Genomic DNA, 12,800 nt, shown 5'->3' with positions numbered 1-12,800 from the left:
GGCTTACGAGAGGCAGAGCTCGTCCCCTTATTATACATCCATGGCTCGTCCCTGCCTCACTTCTCCTCGCTACCCGTAGTTGTAGCGGAGCTCGTCAAATTTGCTGATTTTGACTATAAAAAGCGATTGGAATCAAACATAAATCACATTTACAACACAGATCAGTGGAGACATTTTATTATTATTACTATTTAGTTTTTCTTTAGTTGTTTTTACGTTACATTGGAGTATGACAGGTGAGGCTCTGCCTCTCCTGACTGCACGTCGCTGGTCTAAATGCTGATTACAGATGCTTCAACTTTATGGTACTGTTAGACCATTTTAGTTCATACAAGCATCATTTAAACATATACTGATAAGCTTCTAGATATACATGATAGAGTACTTTAGTAAGAATATAGTTAAAATGTCTACAGTATAGTGACGCAAACAAAAAATATATATCATCTCTTCAGCAATAGGTTGAGTTTTAACAGAATTGTATACTTTGTTTTGCCCTACTTTGCTTATCATTCATTACATTTCCATTGCTCATTACTATTTCATATCTACGGAGCCCTGGAGGGTTCATAGAGAGAAAAATAAATAAAACGAGGCCACGTTTTATTAAGTGTGTTTCTTGTTTCTTGTTTCTTGTGTGTGTGGCTAAAACGTAGCAGCCTCGATCTCTATTTAGCTGTTCTAATGAAGGTAAACACAGTGAAGGCGCTGCGTAAAAGACACAGCTCTCTGAGCGCAGATAGCAGATACTGTGAGAGTCACGGACATGAATTCATAGATCAAAGCAGACTGGTTCAAAGACTCTCCTGTTTTGCGAATCCGGTGCTTAAACAAATAGCTCTACACCTCTGGCCGAAATGTCCCTAAAATGAAGTCCGAGTTTGAAATATATCTCAAATAATGTATGCACTGCCATTTCCCCAATGAAACATAACAGTCTGCAATGAAACGGTTGTCTCCTGTGTGCTCCACTTCCTATTTGGCGCACCGGTAACTTTCTCGTGCGTACGAGAAAGTATATCGTGGCCTCGTTTTATTTAAATTGAGGCCACAAATTACATCTCCTGCGCACAAATGACATCTTGTGTGCAAAAATTAATAAAACGTGGCCTCGTTTTCTTTCTTTGTCTTTCTATGAACCCTCCAGGGCTCCGTACATATCAGTGAGGAAATGTATCATATTTAAATTAGCTTTCAATTGGAATGAGCGCTAAAACTCATGAAACTAATACAAAGTTAGCTTTATACAACTTCCGGTTAGTTCGTCTGAACGTTTCCTGAATGTGTTTTTGGTTAGAAGCCTGAAAGAAGGTCTGTGGTTTACACAAGTTTAAGATATTTTCAATTAAAATACATCAGGAAAAACCCTCTTTAGTTTATGACACACAGCTTCTATGTGTCATTAACACAGCAGTTGCTAACAAGTAGCTGAATGAGACTACTAAACATCATCATGGCAACACATTAGTGGTGTAGTTCCTTTAAAGCCTAACATTAGCGTTGCAATTATGTTTTCAAAATCATATAAGTGTTGTAATTACGTGGAGATTATGTTGTATGTTCTCTGCAATATTCCAAACACCAATAAATCCCCATTGGATTTTTGTACAGGGAGTCCTTGCAATGCTAACTTCCGGGTCATCTCACAAAAATACTACATCACTGCACCACTCAATAGGGTGGCATGTCACAACACCGGCCATGTGTCCGTCAGTGATGTCACAGCAGGTGTTTTCCATCTGCTGTCAAAGGTGACCCACCTGCTGTGACATCACTCAATGGTTTTGGCCAGCAGCAGGGAGCTACTGTTTCATGTGTAGCACACGAGCTCAGACTGCAAATGTCGTCAGGTTTAGAATGTGGCTAGAGGTCGTTGTATAATACACTGACTTTGATCATGGAAAAAAAGCCTCAATTGTAATCTGAACTGTATGTGAGCTTTGTTTTTAGTTTTGTCTAATTTGTTATGTTCTCCCTGTGTTCTCCTTTTACCTCCTTAAAATCCCACAAACTCTCATACTGTATCACTTTGTGTAAATCTCCCTTGGATGTCGCCTCATTTTATAAACACACACACACACACACACACCAACACGTTCTCACTCCCATCCCGTCACATATTGACGGACGGTCAGGGCCCCTCCCCGTCGCTATATTACGTACAGGGTACCCCTTGACCGTCAGGCTTCTACGGGCAGGGCGTCCCATAGACCTTCATTGCGGACAGCGGACCCCTTGACCGTCAGGCTTCTACGGGCAGGGCGTCCCATAGACCTTCATTGCGGACAGCGGACCCCTTGACCGTCAGGCTTCTACGGGTAGGGCGTCCCATAGATAGACCTTCATAGACCACGTGATCAACAACAATGGCCGACCATCGTGTTATTCTCGGTGGAAAATGCCTATTTTAAGGTTCATTTGGCCATTAAAATGAGTTTTGATGTCATTTTATGCGATTAATATGAGTTGTTATTTCTGATTATTTGTGCAGTAGATGTACATGATGTTTAGTTTGCTAGTTATGACGAAGATTACTTCATGAATGTGTACACATTCATGGTTGCTAAGGTGGTTGCTATGGACGCTGCAACAGCTCCCAGACCACGTGATCAACAACAATGGCCGACCTTCGTGTTATTCTCGGTGGAAAATGTCTATTTTAAGGTTCATTTGGCCATTAAAATGCGTTTTGATGTCATTTTATGCGAGTAATGAGTTTTTATTTCTAATTATTTGTGCAGTATATGTACATGATGTTTAGTTTGCTAGTTATGACGAAGATTACTTCATGAATGTGTACACATCCATGATTGCGAACGTTTTTTTGGTGGAAATGTGTTTTTTCACAGCAAAGTCACCCTCTGTACTTGGACTTATTGGGAGAATCTAAAGGCAAGAACATCCCAACTATTCATTTAGGTCTTTATTTTAGACCTTTAGTGTTGCCGTCTGTGAGGAAAATAAATGGGGCTCAGAGCCTCGTATTTTTAAAATCTTTTTTTCCTTCTAATTTGTTATTCTTTTCAAAATAACACACTGTTATTTACTCACCAATAACACACAATTATCCTTGCTTTTATGTATTGGTTTAATTCCATAATCTCGGGCTTTTTTGGCGTTCGTCAGGAACTGAATTTCAAAATAAAAATAACCGGAAACAGACGTAGGCATTTCGAGTGATTACCCAAGATCCTCAGCTGCGCTGTTTTAGCCGCAATGCATGCTGGGATTTGGTGTTTATATTATATGAAATCCGGAAAACATTTTTAAAAGAAGAAAATAATACTTAATTCCGAGTCCTCTTGCTTTTCTCTTTGAAAGTCATCACATAACGGCATTGTAATACACGGTTCGGCTGCATTAAATATTACAGAGCTGCCGTAGTTCTTTATTTATAGAGCCCTGATGAGAAGACTTTTGGAAAAACTGAAGAAATGCCGCCGAAACTGAATACTTGACGTGGATCATAGATATATCAACAATTAAACAACATCTTCAATTTCTCTTCATACAATACGTCTCCTTGCAGTATCAACACTAATTCGGCTGACTTTTACATTTGATATAATTCATAGATAGGTTATATTTACACCATAACGGTGCACAGCTGATACAAAAGGACTTGTAGTTTTTAAAGATATTACTGATTTTCTTTGAATGTAAATACTGAGTCTGAAATAGTATAGCAATATGCTGTAAAATTATGTGAAAGCATGAATAAAACTACACATCTTCAGATGTTGTACATACAAGTGTCCTACACTAATAATACAAAGTTATTATGGCTGTGTGTACCTTGTGTGCACAGCCTAGTGGTTAAAGCACGTTATTGAATTATTGTTTTTAGTGTTATATTTGATTAAAAAAATATTAAGAGTACATACTTTCATAGGGGGAAAGTAGAAGGTCTGTGATAGAAATATAGAATATAAAAAAATCAAGAAGATACTATAAGTGATCTCTACAATAAAACAGTTTAGTGCAGGATGTACAAAGATATTAATAGGAGGAGGTGCAAAACAGAAACATGAATTAACCTTTATTTAAACATTAAATAACAGATTAAGGTCTTCTTTTAAATAAGAAAACAACTTTGAGGGTATCTATCTACAGATAAATATTAAGCCTGACAAAGTACTTAACGTCTAATATATTGCTTTCCTGCAATGTTAACTATGTTGAAACACGTATTTTAACTGATATTATACATATGGATTATACTCTTATGTAGATAGATAGAATAAGAAATGTGCAGAATATGACAGTTTAATGGTAGAGGTACACACATATTGATAGATGTCTTGTAATGCACTGTTGAGGAACTTGTGACCCAAGTTTTTCATTCATTGCATAACTACACCCTAGTTGTGTATATGATATGTCAATAAACCTTTGAAAATCTTGAAATCTTGAAAGGGATGTGCAAAATAGCCATAATATACAGTCTTTAATGAACTATTAGTAGAGAATAACGACTAATTAATATACTTTATTACTCGTTTCCATTCATGTCAATTGCAGATACATGTTTAGTCTTCTCAAGCACAAACTATCAAATATCTCTCCTGATTGTTGGCACTTGACAATCACCTTACCTGCATTTTACTCTGGTGCAACTAAAGTCTGATTTAAGGGTTGTTTATATTTCACATCATTAATCAGAATCTGCAAAGTAACTCAAATAAGTGTAGTGGAGTAAAAATACCAGGTTAACCTCTGAATTGTAGTGGAGTAGAATTACAAAGTATCAATGAGCTGTCATGTGGGTATATTAATGCTATATATTAATGCTGCGCATTATGGACAGCGATGTTCACCCATTTATTAATTATATGTTTTACATTTGATAACACCAATGTGTTTAATGCTGGCAACTTCTAATTGTGGGAAAAACGAAAACGTTCAGTAGAGACGTCCCATAGAACATTTTGCGAAACACAATAGTGTAGTGTGTAGTTCTGGGGGGGGCGTTCGATTCCAGTTTTGGATAGTCTGGCGTGGTTTCGTTCCATTTCAAACAGCTGTTTGACGCTCGGCGTAACCTTGGCGCACTGCCACTCCAACATCCAATCCCAGACCTTGAAGATTAATCACGGGGACTGTAGTCCTAAACGATAGCTGGGAATTATGGGTAGTGTAGTGTCTTCGGCCATCCTAAACTCAAAAATGTTGACAATAGCAATGATGCTCGAAATGTCCCTTATAGGCCTACGTCTGTTTCCGGTTATTTTTATTTTGAAATTCAGTTCCTGACGAACGCCAAAAAAGCCCGAGATTATGGAATCAAACCAATAAATAAAAACAAGGATAAAAATAACAGTGTGTTATTTTGAAAAGAATAACAAATTAGAAGGAAAAAAAGATTTTAAAAATACGAGGCTCTGAACCCCATTTATTTTCCTCACAGACGGCAACACTAAAGGTCTAAAATAAAGACCTAAATGAATATTTGGGATGTTCTTGCCTTTAGATTCTCCCAATAAGTCCAAGTACAGAGGGTGAATTTGCTGTGAAAAAACACATTTCCACCAAAAAAACTTTAGCAATCATGAATGTGTACACATTCATGAAGTAATCTTCGTCATAACTAGCAAACTAAACATCATGTACATATACTGCACAAATAATCAGAAATAAAAACTCATTACTCGCATTTTAATGGCCAAATGAACCTTAAAATAGACATTTTCCACCGAGAATAACACGAAGGTCGCCCATTGTTGTTGATCACGTGGTCTGTATAGTACATTAATTACTCGTTATTCTCTACTAATAGTTAATTAAAGACTGTATATTATGGCTATTTTGCACATCCCTTTCAAGATTTCAAAGGTTTATTGACATATCATATACACAACTAGGGTGTAGTTATGCAATGAATGAAAAACTTGGGTCACAGGTTCCTCAACAGTGCATTACAAGACATCTATCAATATATGTGTACCTCCACCATTAAACTGTCATATTCTGCACATTTCTTATTCTATCTATCTACATAAGAGTATAATCCATATGTATAATATCAGTTAAAATAAGTGCTTCAACATAGTTAACATTGCAGGAAAGCAATATATTAGACGTTAAGTACTTTGTCAGGCTTAATATTTATCTGTAGATAGATACCCTCAAAGTTGTTTTCTTATTTAAAAGAAGACCTTAATCTGTTATTTTATGTTTAAATAAAGGTTAATTCGTTTTTCTGTTTTGCACCTCCTCCTATTAATATCTTTGTACATCCTGCACTAAACTGTTTTATTGTAGAGATCACTTATAGTATCTTCTTGATTTTTTTATATTCTATATTTCTATCACAGACCTTCTACTTTCCCCCTATGAAAGTATGTACACTTAATATTTTTTTAATCAAATATAACACATAAAAACAATAATTCAATAACGTGCTTTAACCACTAGGCGGTGCACACAAGGTACACACAGCCATAATAACTTTGTATTATTAGTGTAGGACACTTGTATGTACAACATCTGAAGATGTGTAGTTTTATTCATGCTTTCACATAATTTTACAGCATATTGCTATACTATTTCAGACTCAGTATTTACAATCTTACAATCAAAATTCAATCCAATTCAAATCAGTAATATATTTAAAATCTACAAGTCCTTTTATATCAGCTGTGCACCGTTATGGTGTAAATATAACCTATCTATGAATTATATCAAATGTAAACGTCAGCCGAATTAGTGTTGATACTGCAAGGAGACGTATTGTGTGAAGAGAAATTGAAGATGTTGTTTAATTGTTGATATATTTATGATCCACGTCAAGTATTCAGTTTCGGCGGCATTTCTTCAGTTTTTCCAAAGCTCTTCTCATCAGGGCTCTATAAATAAAGAACTACGGCAGATCTGTAATATTTAATGCAGCCGAACCGTGTATTACAATGCCGTTATGTGATGACTTTCAAAGAGAAAAGCAACAGCACTCGGAATTAAGTATTATTTTATTCTTTTAAAAATGTTTTCCGGATTTCATATAATATAAACACCAAATCCCAGCATGCATTGTGGCTAAAACAGTGTAGCTGAGGATCTTGGGTAATCACTCGAAATGCCTACGTCTGTTTCCGGTTATTTTTATTTTGAAATTCAGTTCCTGACGAACGCCAAAAAATCCCGAGATTATGGAATTAAACCAATACATAAAAGCAAGAATAATTGTGTGTTATTGGTGAGTAAATAACAGTGTGTTATTTTGAAAAGAATAACAAATTAGAAGGAAAAAAAGATTTTAAAAATACGAGGCTCTGAGCCCCATTTATTTTCCTCACAGACGGCAACACTAAAGGTCTAAAATAAAAACCTAAATGAATATTTGGGATGTTCTTGCCTTTAGATTCTCCCAATAAGTCCAAGTACAGAGGGTGACTTTGCTGTGAAAAAACACATTTCCAACAAAAAAACGTTAGCATTCATGAAGTAATCTTCGTCATAACTAGCAAACTAAACATCATGTACATGTACTGCACAAATAATCAGAAATAAAAACTCATTACTCGCATAAAATGACATCAAAACGCATTTTAATGGCCAAATGAACCTTAAAATAGACATTTTCCACCGAGAATAACACGAAGGTCGGCCATTGTTGTTGATCACGTGGTCTGGGAGCTGTTGCAGCGTCCATAGCAACCACCTTAGCAACCATGAATGTGTACACATTCATGAAGTAATCTTCGTCATAACTAGCAAACTAAACTTCATGTACATCTACTGCACAAATAATCAGAAATAACAACTCATATTAATCGCATACAATGACATCAAAATTCATTTTAATGGCCAAATGAACCTTAAAATAGGCATTTTCCACCGAGAATAACACGAAGGTCGGCCATTGTTGTTGATCACCTGGTCTATGAAGGTCTATCTATGGGACGCCCTGCCCGTAGAAGCCTGACGGTCAAGGGGTCCGCTGTCCGCAATGAAGGTCTATGGGACGCCCTGCCCGTAGAAGCCTGGCGGTCAAGGAGTACCCTGTACGTAATATAGCGACGGGGAGGGGCCCTGACCGTCCGTCAATATGTGACGGGATGGGAGTGAGAACGTGTTGCGCACACGCACACACACACACACACACACACACACACACACACACACACACACACACACACACACACACACACACACACACACACACACACACACACACACACACACACACACACACACACACACACACACACACACACACACACACACACACACACACTCTTGTATCAGCCTGGTTAAATCACCCTGGCAAAAATATGTCCCCCCCTCACTCCCACCACTCACAACACAACCCCCCCTTCCCCCCATTTATTTTAATAATGTCACACACACCCTCCTTTTCCTTAACACTGTGCCCTTATGCACGCACGCACACATACATACACACATACGTGTGGAAATGTTGTCACCATGAATGAGGAAACAGCTTCTGAGCTCAAGGTTATAAGGCAATAAAACAGTTTGGCGTACTTCATGGGAAGACTTTTGTTTAGCCGAGGAACGAAACCACGCTTCCGACCGGGGGCTTGAATTTGAATTCTGCTCGTCCATAGAAATCAGGCACCAGAGGACAAACAAGGTCACATAACCAGTGTTTTCTTACGAGGATAGTAGAGCAGAAAAGAAGATTTGAATAGGCGCCACCGTTTCCTAAAGCAGGGCTCTCAACCACTCAGCCAATTTTCATCACTGGTCACAAACAACAGCATTGTTTCGGACCGGAGTCCCCGGTTCCCAGAGAGGAACACTGTACCTCCTCAACACGCGGCTCCCTTTGGAGTTGTCCCTCCTTGTCGCGGGGTAATTACTGTAACTGTCACTTTTTTTGTTCTTTCTTATCGAAGGAAGAAAATGGAAAGTCTTTTCTTTCCCCCAGAGCTCTTCATTCTTTTGGCCGTCCCCTCCGCTGCCGCCCCGCGTGCGCGGCGTAAACTGTGTCCACTTCAATTACGACCTAATTTCTGAGTGGAGGGGGCTCTGCGGGGGGGCCGGTCTACTGGCATGCCGCTGCGTGCGCGTGTGTGTGTGTGTGTGTGTGTGTGTGTGTGTGTGTGTGTGTGTGTGTGTGTGTGTGTGTGTGTGTGTGTGTGTGTGTGTGTGTGTGTGTGTGTGTGTGTGTGTGTGTGTGTGTCTGTGATGGCATGTGTGGCTGTGCATGTGTTGTGAGTTGGGGGCATGACCTGAAGATGGGCTGTTATTGGGTGAGTGTCGTCCCGCCCGGACCATAGCCCTCTCTGTCATCCAGTGGCCCCCGCCATCAGAAGATACACAAGTACACAAACACATATCTCGAGTCTCCGTATGCCATGCTTCATTAACGCACCCCCTGCTTCCCACTGTGCATCCTTACCCCTCCCTCTGGTTTCTAGTGTTTTCCAACTTGTCTAGTTTGTGTTTTTCTTCCTCCAGTGCAACATGTCCAACCACGGCCAGCGGGGCGAGTGCTGGTGTGTTGACCCCTACACCGGGGTCCAGATCCCAGCAACGCCTCGAGTCAGAGGGGATCCCAACTGCTACCAGTTTCAGGAGGACCCCACCGAGGCAGATTCATAGAAGTGTTTGTGTTTTCTTTAAAATAAAAAATCTCTGAGGATTTTACCATGAATAGAGTTATTATGTGTATATATGTAAAGAAAGTCCCTATGTTTAAATACTTGTTTAATTTATACTTGAACCTTTAACTAAAAGAAGACACACTTAAGAACTTAAAGGAGAGTACAGCCCTGCCAAGGCCAAATAGCTTATCTCACAATGTTAACAATAGAGGACAATATAAAAAAAAATATTGAGGACAGTTTATTCCGAGGCCCGTGCTTCAACCTTCATCCTATTTCAAGAATAATGGTCCATTATTTTTTCCTTAATCCTGCCAACTATCACCAAACCAAAATTAAAACATTACTTTCTTGACCTGAGGTTACGGGACTCGGACCTTAGTCCATGTATGGATGGATATGATTTAATCTTGAGAAAAAGTACAATTATGTATTTTTTTTTTTAAACGTAATGTGCTAGAACATCTGGCCACAGTAGTTTTGTTACTTCAACTTAGCCAACTTGTTCTTTAATTTTGGGTACTATTCTAAACTGTGAATTGTTACACTTTTGGAATGCTAATAAGTACTAATGGATTCATAGCAGGGGGACCGTTTTCATTGTAATGAAGAAGCATGCCAGCCAGTGCATTTATAGAGGAATAAGTTGCATCATGCTTTGGCTGCCTGGACTATAATTGGTTGCTTTTGGTCATTCTATAGGATTTGTTGACAATAAAAACATCCAAATAGATTATGTACAGCCTTATCTTTTAAAACTGCATACATTTCTTTTTTCCTCAAGCTCTAAACTCAACATTTGAAACAGTACTACCTTATTAGAAATGTGTCAGCAATCCAATATCCATTCCAGCAGACACAGAGTAAAATTAGCATGACCTTGATTTGTGACCATCTTTATTCATATACAATGGGACAATGTAACATCTGTCCAGTACTACAAAAATAAACTGACTCCCCCTGCCTAAAACGCCTCCATTGGACTCCTTTGTTTACTTCCAAGATATAGTGACATCACTACGTAACACTTATGCTTGTATTGGCTAGTGCTCCAACACATTGTAGGCTAAGGGTTGGGACATCTTTAGGCGGTTAACCAATCACAACAGAGACAGCCAGCTAACCAATCAGAGCAGACTGGGCTCTGGTTTCAGACAGAGGGTGAAAAGAGGTCCTGCAGTACAGGCAGTATGAGAAAAATAAAGAGTTTTTTAAACATTAAAGCAGGGAGACATGTCCCAGTAGAGACACTAATAAAGCCCCTTTAAGAGTATCTAATCTGCACTTCCACTGTTCCATAAACTGATGAATAATAACATTGAGCATATTTTTTACAAGTATATTCAAAGTGATTTTCATTTCAGATTGTATTTGTGTAGCTACATGTATACAAAATAAATGAAATTAATTATAGCCTACCGATGTTACCTGCCTCAAGTGGAGTCACGGTAGATTTGATGCAATGTTAATGCAATACCTTTGTAAGCTCACAGGCCTGTAGTAAATTTGAGCTGAGGTTAAACAATTGTTCTTGAAATCCTCTGACATATCAGAGACATGTGTGCACACTCTAATTTCAGTGAGTTGTATCTGTCGTACTTTCCCTGATTGCATCTTGTAATATCTCCCTGTTGATGATCCGACCTTGCTTCCTACCAGGGGCGCCGTAAGGGGGTGAAAAGTTAGGATGATTCTAAGGGCCCAAGACTGACAGGGGCCCCAAAACATTTTAGAACATTAAGAAAAAATGTTTAAGTAACCTTTCATCAATCATCAATAATTAACATTAATATATCGTCATATTGATGATGTACTCACTAAACTTATGATTCATTTGACTTATTTTCTTCCAAAAGTTAATTATCCAAAGCATCGAACACCCCCCTCTATTTACATGTAATGGTTTGGTCCTGCCTCCAAACGCTGTGCAGCACCAGCCCTTTCTAGCAGAGAGACTAGTGAGAGTAGGGATGCTAGTACTTACGTGTGTACGATGTCTCAACGACTAACAAAGTCAGGCTTTCAAGAAAGAAAAGAAAGGAGAGAAAGACGAGAGAGAGGGACTAAAGGGTGACAGTATGTCACCCAGTTTTTCAAAAGAAAAGGTGGGTGTGGTCCATGAGTGGTGGAAATTAGTCTGTTAGCTAAGCGTAGTCCATTGTAAATAATAATTGTAATGTTTTTCTGACATTAAAGGTGGGGTAGGTAAGTTTGAGAAACCGGCTCGAGATACACTTTTTGTTATATTGCATGGAATGCTCTTAACATCCCGATAGCAATGAATATCTTAAGTGCTTTGACAAAACCATTAAAAATTCATCTGTGGAAGCCGTGGCACTGTAAAAAGCACGACCAATCATCTGAGCCGGCCCGGCTAAAATAACTGGATGGCCTACCTGCCTGTCAGCCTTCCATCTGTGCACAAACGTATCTCGTGCCCTCATTGGTCATGTGCGCGTTCGTGTTTGTTGGAGGAGGGGCTCTGTAAGGAAGGGGCAGATTTTTTCCGGTTGTGTATTTTCAAATTCTAGCGCACTCGAGCTGGTTTCTCCAAAATGACCTACCCCACCTTTAACTACTGTTAATATCTTCACAGAAAATTCAGAGGTTTTTCATTTCACTCCTCTTTTAGCTGACATTTAATAAATGCAGGTACATTTTTAGCAGTTATTCATACTAAATCAGTTGTGCCTCCCCCTGGTGCCAGGACCAACAGATCCATCTTTAGGCTCCGCAGCCCTGACCCCCCATAAGGCTTTGCAGTCTTGCCATGCTGTCCATTGAAAGCCAGTTGGCTAGAAAGCTGGACTTCAAGGACTTGATCAGTGACTTTGCCTGTAAGAAGGTTAGGTGCTGGGCTCTTGGTGAGTAAGGCTGAGCCAGGGCTCGTAATAACTGTTAAAGGGCAAGGCTATGGTAACGATATTGGATCACTACACACCAGATGCATGATGAGAAAGAGACTGAGAACAGGTAATAGGCTCTGATTTAGCACCACCATCAGGCCTTTTCACTTCCATTTCCATTTTGTTGTCCATTTACACTTCAATACCCGCTTATTTTGTATGTATATTTAATTAAAAAATCTGCTGCTTATTTTATTTTTTTGTTATAGCATTTTATAAATGATAATATTGGTGTTAATGTTCACTTTATTTTAATTTAAGAGGTCATGTATATTTAAGTTATTTATTTAGATTTTTGAATGTTCCATTCAAAAATGTTATTAAA

The 12,800-nt window shown here is 38.7% G+C and overlaps 1 protein-coding gene across 1 annotated transcript in view; it reads left to right on the top strand.

Annotated features, from left to right (window-relative positions):
• The window catches only part of LOC117466258 (insulin-like growth factor-binding protein 2-B), a 55,524-nt gene extending 44,985 nt beyond the window's left edge, over positions 1 to 10,539 (top strand). The window contains exon 4 of the mRNA XM_034109405.1: positions 9,424 to 10,539. Coding sequence (XP_033965296.1) covers positions 9,424 to 9,567 — 144 coding nt within the window. The 3' untranslated portion in view covers positions 9,568 to 10,539. The remainder of the gene's footprint in view (positions 1 to 9,423) is intronic.
• Positions 10,540 to 12,800: the final 2,261 nt, after the last annotated feature.

This window comes from Pseudochaenichthys georgianus, chromosome 21 (genome assembly GCF_902827115.2).
Source record: "Pseudochaenichthys georgianus chromosome 21, fPseGeo1.2, whole genome shotgun sequence".
NCBI classification, from domain to species: Eukaryota; Metazoa; Chordata; class Actinopteri; order Perciformes; family Channichthyidae; genus Pseudochaenichthys; species Pseudochaenichthys georgianus.
This window is presented reverse-complemented; position numbering and strand designations above follow the sequence as displayed.